Here is a 17,066-nt window from a genome sequence, read left to right as displayed (position 1 = left end):
ACGAAGGCAGCACACACCACAGAGCCGCCTGGCCACCAACACGCCTAGAGTCCGCAAGGACCTGGCAGCCGCTTCCTCAGAGCTGCAGTAAGCGCTGGTGAGACCCTGCACCCCAACCCCCTGCCCGACCCAGAGTCCCCTCCCACACCCAAACCCCTCATCCCCAGCTGGAGCCCTCACCCCCTCCCCCCGCACCCAAATCCTCTGCCACAGGGAGGGGGGATGGAGCGAGTGGGGGGAGATCCTCAGAGAAGGGGCAGGGCAGGCCATGGGTGGAGCCTCAGAGAAGGGGCAGGGCATGGGTATTTGGGTTTGTGTGATTAGAATATTGGCAACTCTTGGTCTACCCAGCACCACAATTAACTCATTTAATAGAGTTACATTTATGAAGCCCACGTAGGGTGACCAGATGTCCCGTTTTTAAAGGGACAGTCACTTTTTTGGTACTTCTTATATAGAAGCCTATTATTCCCCACCCCCATCCCGTTTTTTCACAGTTGCTCTCTGATCACCCTAAGCCGACCCACCCAGTCCATTGGGAGAGATCAACAGCAAACTGTTAAGTAAAAATCAGAGACCATCTTCTTTGAACGTTCATCAAAACAAACAAACATGGAACTACCAGTGGTTACTCACAACCATGTGGAATACAGGTTTGGGAAGATGTGGACTGTGTGGCTTACAGAGAGAAAATGGGAAGGAAATGCCATACCTAGGGTTAACCAGGGCAAAGGCAAGATTGTCTACCAGTTATGATGAGATGTTGGGGAGCTTTCACAGAGGTGGTATTTGGGTAGAAATGCCCATGAGAAAAATGCTCAAGGAGGATATTTCAAACACAGATAAGGGCTTTAGGATCAACAGTGCCAACTTTGTGAGCCAACAAAGAACCCAGTGCAGGTGTAAAATGATCACGCTAGCTAAGCCAGCAAGCAAAGGTCAGACTGCTTTCTGAGCAAATTGCAATCCTAGAGAAGCCCAACTAAAGAGGAATGACGTTCACCTGCCTTGGTGGTCACGAGGACACGTGCGGCTGTTTGTGACATGAGATTTTCTATGGAAAGGGCAGAGAGCACATTTCTCTATACCATCTCCAAGTGAGACCACTCAGGCACACACATGCAGAAAGAGTGCCTGCGATGACTCAGAGGCAAGGCTGTTGCCTTTGCAGGGCTGGCAAGGTAGCTCTAAAGCATCTAGCTGGCAGTATCATTCAGGCATTCTTCCAGTAGAGTATTAGCATTACCTGACCAGTGGAGTATCTAATTGGGTCATTCTGGCAGCACTAGAGAAAGAGCAAGCTCAGGAAACAAGAAGGCAAGGAGAGAAATGCAGGGCATATAGTAACTGCAACGTACTTGTCTAGTGCCTTCTAGCTAAGCCCCCAAAGTGCTCAACCAACAACAGTTTTTGTGAATTCAGCCAGACAGGTAAAGGGATCAGTTTACTCACGACTGAAGTAACTGCAACGTACTTGTCTAGTGCCTTCTAGCTAAGCCCCCAAAGTGCTCAACCAACAACAGTTTTTGTGAATTCAGCCAGGCAGGTAAAGGGATCAGTTTACTCACGACTGAAGTGCAGTTACTGCTGCAGTGAAACAGGACAATTATCTAAAAGGCCACAGCAACCTTGCAACTGTGGAGCTGCAAGTGAATGGGGGAGGAGGGGAGACGAGATGGAGAAGGGGAGGAAGCAGAGTCAAATCATCTAAACTGACATTTGGACACAACACCCCCCTTTTATGAAGAGATTCACTGACATTTCAAGATTGCAATATTCAGGGCTTTGTCTTTACGTTGTATCTGACAGAAGCTTCACAAGCAGCAAAACTATCACCTAGCACCATGGCAGGGCATTGTGTTCAGTAGAGTGAGAGGAGAGAGGACTTCCTACTCCAGTGCTTTTCATGTATTTAGGCTACTGAAGTGTTATTTGTACATATTACTTCCTACACTGCACCGTATGGCTCTGGAAAATTCCATCAATCTGCTAAAATGCGAGGTCTACAAAGGAGGAAGATGATGACAGAATGTTGCTGATCAGACAAATCAGATCATTTATTCCTGAGCCCTGAACAAAATGATCAGGGGTCATATTTCTTCAATTGTCAATTTTTTTTTCTGGATTTCAAATCCTGGACATGTTTTGCATGCACTAGATTCTTGGTTTGTAACCGGCTTGGAGGGGCTTTGAGATGTACAGTGCTAAGTATCATTATTTTAAACATATTGCGGAGCTAATTTGATGTTGGTATGAAGATGAGCCCCTCCTCCTATAGAGCTAGTTCATGATGCTGGATTCACAGACCCCTCTAAAAGCTAGCTCAGTGGTTAAGTAGAAGAATAGCTGCACATCCTCAGCTTGGGATGCTGGGAGCCTTAATGCAGCTACATCATCTCCCCAAGAATGTGATATGCATCCACAGTGGGGCTTGTTTTGCTTTAACAATACTGATACAGCTTAATAGTACAACTTACTTAAACAAGCCCCAAGGAAGACTTAAGATAGCACAAAATAGACTGGAAGGGCTAAGTTCACTCTCAACTACACAATATTCCACCAAAGGAGAAAATCCAAGCTATGAGTCAACGTACCTGATCCTACACAGACATTAATTTAAATGTCAGACAACTGAGTGCACCTATTATTGGCTATGTGGACAGTGAACACATGATGAAATCCCCTACAACCTCTGATTGGGACAGACTAACCAATCCTTGCATACATTCTAATCTTGACCAGGCAAGGTGAGAAATACCTTTTATTATATCTGAGATTCTTAAACTTGTTTACACACAGGGGTTGCATCAGTTTAATTTTAAATCATTTTAGTTTCACTTGTGAAACCTTGTGGGTGGGGAGGCGCACTCCGTTGGTTTAAACTTGATTTATATCAGTTTAGCTTGCGCTTGTATGACACAAACTACACAGATGTAAACCAACAGAGTGCCCACGCACAAAGTTACACCAGTTTAACTAAGGCAGTTTTAAAATCACGGATTGTTCAACTGTACAATGATATTTAGCCCAGACCTTAGATTTTTTTAAGTCACTCCTTTCCAGACCAAACTGAACTTTGCAGAGAAGCAACACTAACAGCCTGGAAGGCAGCAGCGAATGACAAATTATAAATAGGAGGCAGCTTCAGACAGTCTGGAAATGGATGTTGAGCGACTGCAATGTCAGATCAACTTTGCAGCTCAAAGTATCAGAGTGGGGCCAGGTTTAGTTTTAGCCTGAAAAGGCAATGACACAGAAAAGGCTAATGGCAGATGGTCATTCCACATTCTGTACATTTCACAAAGATTTACGACTAAGGCTGAATGCTGGAAAAGCAAAGCCGATGTTGCTCTAGTGTCCCTCTGCTAGGTCAGCTTATTGTATTGTGGAAATGCTGGGGGCGAAACTCAAAGTTAGGGGTGAGGTTCCATTTTTCTAGTTACAGCAGGATTTAAATCCCTTTGTTAGGAGTGAAAACAAAGTGAGTACCAAGACCAAAGTTCCACCATTTGCTGTTAGGGTAAAGATTTAGTTTTCTACATAGTTTCAAATAAGTCCATTCTGTGACCAAGGAATTGAAATGACTTGAATTTTTAGGGCTGGGTGTAAAATATTTCAGAACTTAACTTACAAAAATCTGTTTTAACATCTGAAACTTGAAGTGAATTTAAATCTAACCAGAGGCCCCTGCACAAGATTTCCCCCCCTAAAGAACACAATTAGTATCCATTTGTAAATCTTGCATACATTACAAAACATAAGATCAAATGCCGAAGTTGTGAACACTGGAGTTGTGATTTTTATCTTTTAAAAGCTCTTCATAATTGGAAATATACTCATCTCCTAGAATTGGAAGGGATCTTGAAAGGTCATTGAGTCCAACCCCCTGCCTTCACTAGCAGGACCAAGTACTGATTTTTGCCCCAGATCCCTACGTGGCCCCCTCAAGAACTGAACTCACAACCTTGGGTTTAGCAGGCCAATGCTCAAACCACTGAGCTACCCCGCCCCCTTCTTGACAGAGGAAAACAAGATGCCTAGCCAGAGGTGCTTCAAGTTCAGCACAGTCTAATGAACTCAGGAACACAACAAAACCAGCAGCTTCCACAGCAACTTGCCTATCGGCATGCAGCGGAGAACTCTGCAACCACCATACACAAGGAGTGCTGCTACTTCACACCAGCGGATGTGCATTAGCAGACTTCCTATTCTGCCCTTCTGTGCTTTTCAGGAGTTGCACAGAAAGAGGGAGGAAGGAACACTGAGGCATCCATAACCTCTACAGGGTACTGGAGGGGTAAAAATAAGTATCCTAGGAAACCTCCAAGCTCTGAAAAACACTGATGGTTGTAGGAGCAGGGATGATTTGGGGCAGGGCAATCTGCCTTCCCCTCCATTTTCAAGGCTTTTTAGTTATCAGTTTAGAGCCTACAAATGGCCCTCTCTGGGTGTGCACAGAGCTACCGCTAGACAGGTTATCTGTACACCAGTTCAAGCTGAAGGTACAGAATGAGTCCCACAACAATGGCTCTGGGATTTGTAAAGTTCATACAGGTTCCTGTGAATTTGCAGTCCAGGGAAGGAGATTGCAAGGTGCACCTCCTAGCGTACCCCTGCTACGCCTACCCTCGGGGAACATTTGAAATTAACTCCAAACCCAGAACTAGCTCCTTCAGCATGTTAAAGCTGTATCACCACCACTGGGCCAAGCAGCCTCATTCATTGCATGGAGGATTTTGTTCTTAAGAAAAACAACAAAATATTCCTGAAAGGGTCCTCCATTTCTGTTTTGAGTTACACCCTACCCCAGGTCCTCTGGAAAAGTCTTTTTTCCGCATAAGTTATAGCATGTGTAACTCTACCCTCTCACCCCTAGCCCAGAAGAGAATTATCTTGTAAAGTCTGTAATTAAAAACAAACAAAAAACTCATTTGCATGGTGTTTCACTTTTTGACAATTGATCTAATATACATACTTCTACCACACCAGCTTTTCAGACCTGCTTCATGCACTAATCCTCAATGGAGAGCTAGATCATGGGACTATTTTTATCAAGTTGAAGTGCTACATTTTTTAGTGGTTAGTGATGATCTCGATGTGTTATGGCCTATGTGAGAACTGCGGTGAGTGCCGTACGAGCCACACTCCACCTAATCGGCACTTTCAAAAGAGTCCCTAGCCCTCTTCGTTACCCTTCAAAAATATAAATTGAACCCTAGTCTTGGAAGTTTACCACAGACACTTCTGCCTATTTCATGTTATAGAATATATTGTAATCTCATTCAGGCTTTAACAGCAACAGAACTCTGCATTTAAATATCATCCCTAATCTTTCAACTGGTTCCTACAGCTCTGACTTCAGATGTGCTATTACATAGCTGTAAATCAGCAGAGCGTTCCAGGTATTCAGTGTGAGAAGCAGTACACAACACGTTTTTATGCAAGATTCCTGTATCACCTGCTGGCATAAGGAGCAGTATTTACGCAGGTTGGTCATAAGGCCTTCAATGTGTCTTCATATTAGGGCAGAGTATTGTTACACCCACCCAGCACCTTAAAGGTTTATTTGCCACAGGCAAAAAGAATGCTTCCTGTAGAATCCAAGCTTTCATTTAAAAAAATAATAATAATTTATAGTAGTGAAAGTAAATTTCCAAGCATCATTTAAGTATAAACAGTGCTCCTCTTCTGAAATCTGCAGACAGCATGACTGCTACTGCTCAAAGCTTTCTGAAGCAGCAATAGACTTAAGGGGCCAGAGTCTAGACAGTAGAACCCTGTAAATCCACGGATGTCTGCTTTATATCTGCAGATATCCACATGCAGATCCGACACGGATACAAATTTTGTATCCGCACAGGCATCTACTTGTCAGTTTTCAGAGCTGCTACTGAGAAAGCTGGGGACAGCAGTGAAACTAACAAAAAATCTCATCAATTTCACTTTGTTCCTGCTTGGGAAAGCTCTGAGCAGCCCTACTGAGGGCTGAATGGAGGCTGGAAAAGGAAGTAACATAGATGGACCTTCCCCAATACTGGTGTCAGCATGCTGGAGAAGGAATAGAGATACCCCTGCCCATCTTCCTCCCAGCAAGTAAACTGGGGGTGCAACAGAGTGGGAGGTGTTGGGACTACAAAGGATGTTTCCTCCCCCCTACCTTCTAGCAGCTGGATAAGAGGTATGAGGGCTGGCTTCAAAATGTAACACCTACTAGCCTAGAGAAGGATATAAAATATGCTGCCCCTGATGAAGGGCCAAGAAAAGCATCCTGGTAGGAATTCCCTAGTAGATAGGGGAGAAAGGGTGTTGGCTTCTCACTGGACACTGTCCTGAACAGGTAGTTCCCAGTTTGGTTTCAGTATGTGGTTAATTTTAGTCCTCCGGTTATTCAGTGCCAGGCACAATTTCCAAGCCTACCTGTGGGCACATGGACAGGTGTATAGAGGCAGGTGTAAGGGACTGAGGACAGCTCTTTTAAAAAAAACCAAAAAAAACCACCTGATCTTGATTTAACATAGCAAAGAAAAGATGAAGTGGAGTGAATGCAGAAAGGAAAAAAAGTATTCCAAAAGCAAGAGAAATTGAGTGAATTGGGCTGGTCACAAAGTATTCAATGATTATTCTTCACATTTCAGCAGTCATTGTACAATTAGTTTGTCTGACCAATACATCTCTGGGGTATTCAGCTACACCCACAGCTACTCAAACAGTAGTTGGAGAATATATTGTGACGAACAGCAGTAAAAGACATTTCTTTCCTACTATTCAACCAGCTCTAGTACTAAGTTATATTTTTAACAATTTATCAAATAGATATTTGATGAACAATGTTATAATTAAGTAGAGTACAACCAGTACAGCACTGTTTAATTTAAATTGCTGGAAGCACAGTTTGGAGAAGTGGCTTTGTGTAGGTGTGATGGCACAGGTATGTTTCACCTTGACTAGCAAACCAGTCCTCTGACTTGTAGGAATTGAGTATGTTTTAGTGATACTTAAATGATATTAAGCTGGATGTACAGGCAACACTAAATTTAAAGATGTAGAGGCCAAAGCAGAACATGCAAAAATGATGTCTGAATACTTAGAGTTTGGCTACACTGGAGAGTTGCAGCACTGGTGGTGGGTTTGCAGCGCTGCAACTTACCGTCCACACTTGCAAGGCACATCCAGCGCTGCATCTCCCTGGCTGCAGCGCTGGCTGTACTCCTGCTCTGCCTGGGGTATAACGATTGCAGCGCTGGTGATGCAGTGCTGCTCCACCAGTGTGGCCACCAAAAGCGCTGTAATTGGCCTCCAGAGGTATTCGGAGGTATCCCAGAATGCCTGTTCAGCCACTCTGCTCATCAGTTCGCACTCTACTGCCCTGGCCTCAGGTGACCCGCCCTTTAAATGCCCCGGGAATTTTAAAAATCCCCTTCCTGTTTGCTCAGCCAGGTGTGGAGTGCAATCAGTGAATCTTTCCAGGTGACCATGCCTCCACGCACCAAACGAGCCCCAGCATGGAGCAATGGCAAGTTGCTGGACCTCATCAGTGTTTGGGGTGAGGAAGCTGTGCAGTCACAGCTGCGCTCCAGCCGTAGGAATTACGATACCTATGGGTAGATATCAAGGGCCATGCTGGAAAGGGGCCATGACCAGGACGCGATGCAGTGCAGGGTTAAAGTGAAGGAGCTGCAGAGTGCCTATTGCGAAGCCCATGAGGGAAACCGCCGCTCCGGCGCTTCCCCCACGACCTGCCATTTTTACAAGGAGCTGAACGCGATACTTGAGGGTGACCCCACTGCCAATCCGACGACCACGATGGACACTTCGGGGGGGGTGGGCAGGGTAGGAGAGAGGAGGAGGAGGAGGGGGAGGAAACCGAGACTGAGGGTACTGGGGTGGGGGGAGACACCTCAGAGTCCCAGGAGGCATGCAGCCAGGAGCACTTCTCAAGCCAGGAGGAAGGTAGCCAGTCGCATCAGCCAGTACTTGGTGAAGGACAAGCAGAGGAGCAGGTTACCGGTAAGCAGCTTTTATTTTCAGGATGGAAATGTTTCAGGAGAGGAGGGGGGGTGAGGGCTGCATGCATGCATGCCTAGATGTGGAATAGCCCATTGATGTGGTTTATCACATCGCAGTAATCGGCCTCGGTAATCTCTTCAAAAGTTTCAGAGCGTGGGCAATGCGCTTGCGCAAGTTTATAAGGAAAGCCACTGTTCCTTGTCCCAGTCAGGTTAACGCATCTGCACCACTGTGCCGCGAGGGGTGGGAGGACCATTGCTGCACACAGGCAAGCTGCATAGGGGCCAGGGCGGAATCCGCATTGCTGTAGAAGACCCTACCGCTCTTCCCAGGTGACCCGCAGCAGTGAGATATCTTTCAGGATTAACTCCTGTGGAAAATGTTGGGAGACTGTTCAGTGTAGATGCCCCCTGCAGCAGTTTGCTTTCCCCAAAGCACAGAAACCCCTGCACATCCCTGAAGCAATCAGTCCCCCTTACTCACCATTTCGTGGCTCCTGCGGGTTATGTGCACTCCGTTTGGTATGGGAAAAGTACGCTAAAGTGAAGACTGTAAACTCCTTCACTGTGTGGGAATAACTGTCTGGGTGAGATTATAAACAATGCTGCCTCTGTTAACTGTTGCCATTTTTGCCTTTCGAAAAGTGTCCTTGACTACTTGACTGCCCGTATCATCCACTGCTCAGAGGCTACAAAACCTCAGGAAGAAGCCGCGAGAAAGCAAAGACAACATGCTGAAAGCAGTTATGGATCACTCTGCCACAGAGAGTAAAAAACTGCAGGACTGGAGGGAAAGGGAAAGCAGGATCCGCCAGAGAAATGCAGCGGCTAAGAAGAAAAGCACAAAGCAGCTGATAAGCATCCTGCCGCGCCAAGCGGACTCTATCCAGTCACTCGTAGCCATGCAGGCAGAGCACTACCGTGCCGGACCCCACCCGTCCCAAAGCTCTTTCCCTTGTGCCCCAATGTCAGCTCCAAACCCCATCCCCAGTATCCAGGTTCTTACCACCACCAGCTGCCCCCACCACGTGTACGTTCACCAACCAGCCCCGAGAACTACGACGCTTACCCTCTGCACTCAACCCCCATCACCATGCAGTATAGGCACCCTGAAGTGCAGCAGTCATTGCACAGTACTCTAGACAGGACATATTCAAACCTGTGACTGTACAGTTCACCACCTCACCCCCCTACCCTTTTAGGTTCCCAAAAATGTTGTGTGTGTGTCAAGAAAGTTATTTTCTTTTCAATAAATGAATTCTTGGCTTTGAAAATGGTCTTTATTATTTCAGAAAGTGAAAGATATCGTAGCCCAGGAAAGAAACAGGCACTGCAAATCATTTTAGGAAAAACAGATTCCTACTAACATTGTAACCACTGCACTTCACTCCCGTGCAAGGCACCAAACATTACTGTTGGTTTTTAGCCTCAAATTCCTCTCTCAAGGCATCCCTAATCCTTGTAGCCCTGTGCTGGGCCTCTCTAGTAGCTCTGCTCTCTGGCTGTGCAAATTCAGCCTCCAGGCGTTGAACCTTAGAGGTTCATTCCTGACTGAATGTTTCACTCTTCCCTTCACAAACATTATGGAGGGTACAGCACGCGGATATAACCACAGGGATGCTGCTTTCCCCCAAGTCTACCTTCCCATACAGAGATCGTCAGCGCCCTTTTAAACGGCCAAAAGCACACTCTACAGTCATTCAGCACTGGCTCAGCCTGTAGTTGAACCGGTCCTTGCTCCTGTCAAGCTTCCCTGTATACGGTTTCATGAGCCAAGGCATTAACGGGTAAGCGGGGTCTCCAAGGATCACAATGGGCATTTCGACATCCCCTACTGTGATCTTCCGGTCTGGGAAAAAAGTCCCGGCCTGCATCTTCCTGAACAGGCCACTGTTCCGAAAGATGCATGCATCATGCACCTTTCCAGGCCAGCCTGTGTCAATGTCAATGAAACACCCACGGTGATCCACAAGAGCCTGGAGAACCATAGAGAAATACCCCTTCCGATTAATGTACTCGGATGTCAGGTCGGGTGGTGCTGGAATAGGAATGTGTGTCCCATCTATCGCCCCTCCACAGTTAGGGAAACCCATTCGTGCATAGCCATCCACAATGTCCTGCACGTTCCCCAGAGTCACAGTTCTTCTTAGCAGGATGCGATTAATGGCTGTGCAAACTTGCATCAACACGATTCCAACGGTCAACTTTCCCACTCCAAACTGGTTCGCGACCGATTGGTAGCTGTCTGGAGTTGCCAGCTTCCAGATTGCAATAGCCACCCGCTTCTCCACTGGCAGGGCAGCTCTCAATCTCATGTCCTTGCGCCGCAGGGTGGGGGCGAGCTCAGCACACAGTCCCATGAAAGTGGCTTTTCTCATCCAAAAGTTCTGCAGCCACTGATCGTCATCCCAGACTTCCTTGACGATGTGATCCCACCACTCAGAGCATGTTTCCCGAGCCCAAAAGCGGCGTTCCACAGTGCTGAACATTTCCGTGAATGCCACAAGCAATTTAGTGTCATACGCATCAGGCGACTCGATATCATCGTCGGACTCCTCACTGTCACTTTGGAGCTGAAGGAATAGCTCAACTGCCAAACGTGATGTGCTGGCGAGACTCATCAGCATACTCCTCAGCAGCTCGGGCTCCATTTCCCACAGAAATCGCGCTGCACAGAAACCGCTGGGAGAGTCACAATGGCGCCAAACGTGGATGGAAAAACAGTGACTGCGGGGATGTGAAGCAATGCATCCTGGGGTATTGGGACACGAAACGGAATGACCCGCACCCTTCCCTCCCCTTCCCACAACCCACGGCGCCAAAATGGGACGAGGTGCTCTGTGGGATAGCTGCTCATAATGAGCCACTCCCAACAGCGCTGCAAATGTTGCAAATGTGGCCACACTGCAGCGCTGGTAGCTATAAGCGTGGCCACACTGCAGCGCTTTCCCTACACAGCTGTACGAAGACAGCTGTAACTCCCAGCGCTGTACAGCTGCAAGTGTAGCCATACCCTCTGCCAAATATACCCTTCACTACTTCATACATACCTCCCCCTGAGAGCCCCTCCTGGCTGCTGTGAGAATGGGGAGGTGTCTTCATTACACTACCTTTCCCTTCATCTCAAATTTTTGGGCTCCCCTTTGAACTGCACTCCCTTCATGAATAGCTCTAGTGGCTGCTGCTGCTCAGAGTTCTCCTAAACAGCTATAGCATAAAGCCAGCCCAAAACTTTAGTTCCACTAATGCCCTCAGGGTTCCGAATGGCAGCAATGTAAGTGCTACAAGTCTTAATTTCACTCTGCTGCTGCTTGGCTAAGTTCTGAAGAAGATCAGCACAGGCACTGGAGGTGCCTACAAGACTCAAAACCACACAATGGTGTCTACGGTCAGAAAGTTGTCTTCACAACAAGGAGAACTAGAAACATTGTTTTTTAAAGAAAGTTTGAAGTTTTGCAGAAATTGATTGCTGAGTTCCACCTCCCACCCACCACAAATAGTTTTGAGTCCTGCTTCACAGCATGCCTAAACTATTTGAAAATAAAGTCTAACTGAAATTGGTATTTCTAATTTTCCAGCTGAAATGGAGGTTTTGCTGATGAGTAAGTTAATGACACCAGCTGTTTCCACACATTATATCAGAGATACTAAACTACTTTCCATCCTGCTTAAAAATACTAAAAAGGATCAAAGCAAGAATTTTTACATTGAACACATGTAAAGCTACTGAAGGTTTACATGGTGAGTCTGGCTGATGCTAACCCAGAAACAGTTTTACGGTCACTGGGCGAAGTGCACAACTTCAACTGAAGTCTACTTTGAGTTCCACCATACATATCCGAGATCAGATCAGACTCATACACCACACATGACACTTCTCAGAAAGATAGCCACTGCCAGCTGGAGGCTCTGTAATGCCACTTGTAATTTCAAAGGTCGTTTTCAAAATACAGTTTCACAGTTATATAGCAAAGAGTAGGTCTCCCGAAATACATATATATTTTTTTCTTAACAAAACTGGATGAAACATTTATGGAAGAGGAGACCAATAGCTATGGCTATCCAAATGGAAAAGTGCAAGATGCAATTTACCCTGTATGAAAGCAATAAAATGTGTGAAACCATTGAGTGCTTCCAGTGAAACTAAACCAATATTATTTTGTGCAACATTTTATATATGAAGATGTAAAATCACGCAAGAATAAAAGAGCATGAAGTTGAAACTCACATTCTTAATTTGCGTAAACCAGTGAGCTACCAGCAGTTCTCAAACTGGAGTCCACAAATCCCTTGGGGTCCATGAGTCACGTCCGAGGCCACTGACCCCACTGCAACTCCTCCTCTCCCTCCCAGTGCCTCCTGCATACTGCAGAACAGCTGTTCAGCAGTGTGCAGGACGCGCTGGGAGGGAGGGGGAGGAGAGGGGATGGGGCACGCTCAGGGGAAGGAAAGAGGCAGGAAAGAGGAGGTGCAGGGGTTGAGCAGGGGCAGGACGAGGTGGGGCCTTGGGGCAAGGGATGGAGATGGGGTGGGGCCTGGGGCTGAGCAGGAGTTGAGCACCCCAGGGAAAAATCAGAAGCTGGCTTGGAGCGCCGCGAAAAATTTTAAAACAAGATGGGGGATCTTCAGGTTACTAACGTTTGAGAACTGCTGAGCTAGACAAACTTCTGCTTGTACCGAAAGTCTCATTTTAACTCCTTGAACACAAGCACCTCGTTTGCCTAAACGCACTTGCTTTAATGGAAAAGAAAACATTTCCTACCAACCACCCCAGCAACAAAGCAGACTTGTTCCAATTAACAGAACCCCTGTCCTCTTTATGGAGCCATTTGGTTTTACAAGTGTATGTACACATCATTCACCCTATACCGTCTGCCCTAAATCTCTCCCCAAAATAGGTTTTTAATGCCAATAAAAATAACAGTATTACAGAAATATTCAGACTGTATTATATTCTATTTGTTGCAGCTTCTGTCAACACACTAGCTGTTTGTCAGGACCTTCAACTTACTTTGGCTTTGAGGGATGGCTTCACACTATCCAGAGTGTCATCTTCCAAATAGGAAAGAAAACATCCTGTGACCCATACGCTCAATACCAAAACACCATCACTCAGATTTTCAGATATATTACAGTTATACATGCATTATCATTTGATGTAAAACATGTTGCACCTGACAAATTTATATCAGTCAGCATCAACTTTATCATACACAAACAGCGTTCCATGAATTCATCTTAATATATACAAGAATGTTTAGTCTGGCATCATGGTGAAAAACTGCAACACTCTAACACAGGAGGGGGAAACTAGTGCAAAGTTTATTAGCAATCAAAATATCACCTCCCTTCCTGCAAATCTTTACTCATACAATTAAGCCTCACACTTGTGAGTAGTCAAAATGAAGCAAATGAGACTACACATGTCTAAGAATTACTCTTATGGATGAGTTAATAGTTTACAATATCAAGCTCTAAATGTTATTCTTCACTGTGTTATCCAACACTTTGTTAGTGACTAAGATAGAAACCTTTCCATATGCAAATTGAAGTTTGGATGCTGTCACTGGTCCCTCATTCAATAAATCTGATCTCCTGGTAGAAAGAATTTATCATCAATGTCTGAAAACTCGGATAAGTAGTGATATGCTTAATTACAAGCTTTTTTTGGAGGTCTGCATTGCAAGCGTCAGCAAGGTGATATAATAATTTCCTCGAATTGTGGCAACAATTCCATCTTGGACTCCAAGAGAACCTCTCCTTCCAACTCTACCATGCTACATCCACCACTAATTCAATTTTCCTCTATCAAATACTTTTTACACTCTAAACTCTTCAATAACTACTTACATTACGGTTGTTGCTAGAGTCCATGGGATTATCCATTATTACCACCAAGATAATTAAAGTAGAAGTACAAACGTTATACAGCTTATGAGGTACAACTTATTAAATAACACTATCAGAAAAATGTGAATTATGGATTTTCACTACATTGTCAATTGGTGTTCTGCACAATACCATAGCTAAAAAATTCCTTTAATACCTGTAAACTCAAGCAATCAGACTGGCCCAGAGGAGGAGATGGGCTAATAAGGATGTGTCAAACGACGTCACCTTTGGTCATGAGGAAATATGAACACAGACCACAGCCTACGTCCAGATCAGAAATGGTCACATTCCTTGAATAGAGTTGCAAAGTGTCCCATGTATTTCAATTCACAATACTAACCAAACCAAGACAGGAGCTACTATATGACTCAACTACTGTTTCTTTTTTGTGCCACCATAGTCAGCACATTCTTTATAAAACCATAATTTCAAGGTCTTATCACTGGACCACAAAAATCTAATGCAGCGATAGTTAGTCTACAAGGTCTCAGCCAGTGCAAGAAACAAGAACTTTTAAATACAATTTAAAATAAACCTGACTTCACTGGACAAAAGCAACCAGCTGTAATTTCAGATGCTCTGCTAAGCTCCTTGCCAGTCATTTTAAACATATAGCTGCCTCACTGTTGTACCAGGGTACCACAGATCTGACATTAATACACTGTATCATGTAACACACTGCATTACATAGACACAGCGTAAGCTAAGGGATGAATTGGGCTTGATTCTGAATTTCCAAGATTTTGACATTTTAAGGCTAGCCTCTAAGGTTACTTTTGCGTAGTTTGCAGTACATTTGGATTTGTATTAATAGAATCCATGTTGCTTATCGGAGACTCTGGCACCTTGTGGTCTCTGCAAAGGTTGCCAAGAAAAAAAAAATTTTGGAAGTCAAAAGTATCAGGGCAACTCCCACATGGTAGATATCAGGAGGCAGACAAGAGCCCATTTTGACCTTGCAAAAATGGCAACCCCCAAGTTTTCCAAGTACAGTAGTTATTTCTAGACATGAAAAACACAGTCCTAGAGCTGAAACAGTTTCTACATATAAAGTTTCAAGAAATCAGAGTTGTCAATTTCTCTCTCTGCTGCAACATTGGACAGCCAGACTAGCACTCTATTTGGCTCATTTGGCCACTCCATTTCCTTCTGAGATTTTACAATAATCAAACTGCCTGATTTTTAAAATATAGTCACAGCAGATAGTATGTTATTGCACTAGATGCTACAGAGTCCCTTCTGTAGGTACAGACAGAGACAGATATGCAAAGTGGACCTCTCTCACACTAAAGCCTTGTTTATTTCACTTTGTTCCTAAATATCTTAAGACCAGATATAGGCACTGCAGGTAACAATGGCCAATCTGATCTTGCCCTCTCCTGCAAGAAATTGACAAGATATTTGAAAGCTTTGTTTTCGTTCTCCTCAGTGATTCGCTCCCTCCCCAACCAAGAGAAAAAGACAGTGGACTGAACCAAGTCTCTACAGTCTTATTTTCTTCTCCTCCTGGGTTCTTGGGGAGGGAGTATTATTTGTTACTGGTGGAAAGAAAACCCATGTGGCTGTTATTGGGGGAGGGAAGGCAATGTAGCATAAGGCATGGAGAGTAAACAGTGGCATGGAAGGGGTGTAACCTGCTGCAAGGAGAACATTAAATTGGGGGAGAATGACATTTGATGAGCGAGGAGGATTCTTTGTACATGGCACGGGGCAGTGATCAGTAGTTATTCCAGAATGGGACTGTAAGGGGTCAGGTGGGGGGAAGAGAAGAAGAGGATTATTTTAGTCTGGTCAACAGCCTGGAGGAAGGTTAGTACATCGTGCAGCGCAGCAAAGATTACTTGACATGGGAAGTTAATGGGGCAATTTTGTTTCAGGGGATGACGGGTCCTTAGATACAATTACCTGGAGAAGAGCTACCAGGTGTATTACCTGGTGAAGGTGTTCACCACAGGAAGGTGATGGGACAGCACCCCTTGACCCTTACTACCTCCCACCTCCACAGCTGGTATTTGACATAGGTACTTGGTTCTTCACAGTCTTGTCTGTGAGACTGGGAGGTAGCAATTACCCTGCCTTTGTGGGGAAGTTACCTCTCAGACACCAGGACATAAACAGTCTATCCCCCAGGAGTCAGCCACACGAAAGTGGGCATCAAGCCCAAGAAGTCCTGGTCCCTGGGGAGTGGAACAGACCACCTACCAGGGAAGGAGATGACAGCCCTGGGGATGGGTGGGGAAATCAGTGTGGGGTGGCCCCATGGGGGTAAGTCCGGAACAGTCTGGGAAGGAAAGGCCCCTGGGGGTTCCAAACCCAGAGGAAGAATCATTCAAGGGGTGAGGGTGCAGAAGAAAGGCCCCCTGGAAGTGCCAGTCCCAGGAGAGATCCGAGAGGTCCCAGCCCACAGGAGGGGTGGGGTGACAGCCCAGGGAGAGAAGGTCTCGCTAATGTCAGTCCCATAGGAGTCCCGGAGACAGGTTCTCCCGGGGGAATGGGGGCCCGTTGCCAGGGTGTCAGTTTCATGGGGGATCGGATCCCAGGGAGCAGTCCAGACGGGTGTCCGGGCAAGGGGGGCTGGTGTCAGGACCGGGCGCGGGGAAGGGGGCCGGGCCCAGCGGGCAGTTCGGACCGGTGTCCGGGCCGGGGGGGCTGGTGTCAGGACCGGGCGCGGGGAGGGGGCCGGTCCCGGTACCTGGTGCAGCGCTGTCAGCCCGTCCACGTTGGCCGTGTTGATGCGGGCGCCGCGGGCCAGCAGGCGCTTCACCTCCTCGGCGTCCCCGCTGGAGCAGGCGGCCAGGAACACGGCGCCCTCTTCGAAGCGGACGCGGGGGACCCCCCCGCCGCGGTGCCGGCCCCGGGCGCCCACCGGCGCCACCGGCTCCAGCTCGGTCAGCGAACCCTTCCAGCGCCGCAGCTGCTCGGCCCGCCGCAGCCGCGCCGACTCGGCCCGCTTCACCCCCAGGTGCCCCGGCTCCGACATCGCCGCCGCACTGAGGAGCAGGGACCGCAGCGAGCTTCACCCCGGAGGAGAGCGCAGCGCCCCCACCGCCATGTTTACTACTCCTCGGCCGCACCGCGCAGGCGCCGCCGCCCGGAAGCACCATGGGACATGTAGTTCCTCCAGCCGCCGGCCCTGCGCGGACTACAACTCCCAGACTCCGCCGCGCC

The 17,066-nt window shown here is 46.7% G+C and overlaps 1 protein-coding gene across 8 annotated transcripts in view; it reads right to left on the bottom strand.

Annotated features, from left to right (window-relative positions):
* The window catches only part of PPP1R12B (protein phosphatase 1 regulatory subunit 12B), a 602,395-nt gene extending 585,434 nt beyond the window's left edge, over positions 1–16,961 (bottom strand). For all 8 annotated transcript variants that reach the window (XR_007774748.1, XR_007774749.1, XR_007774750.1 and 5 more), the window contains exon 1: positions 16,591–16,961. Coding sequence is in view for 5 of the 8 variants with exons in the window: in XM_050956104.1 (XP_050812061.1) it covers positions 16,591–16,878 (288 nt within the window). In the remaining 3 variants the exon portion in view is untranslated. The remainder of the gene's footprint in view (positions 1–16,590) is intronic.
* Between the last annotated feature and the right edge of the window lie 105 nt (positions 16,962–17,066).

The sequence above is a fragment of the Gopherus flavomarginatus genome, chromosome 5 (assembly GCF_025201925.1).
Source record: "Gopherus flavomarginatus isolate rGopFla2 chromosome 5, rGopFla2.mat.asm, whole genome shotgun sequence".
In the NCBI taxonomy this organism is placed as follows: Eukaryota; Metazoa; Chordata; order Testudines; family Testudinidae; genus Gopherus; species Gopherus flavomarginatus.
Note: the sequence above shows the minus strand (reverse complement) of the source record. Positions and strands in the feature narration are given on the sequence as shown.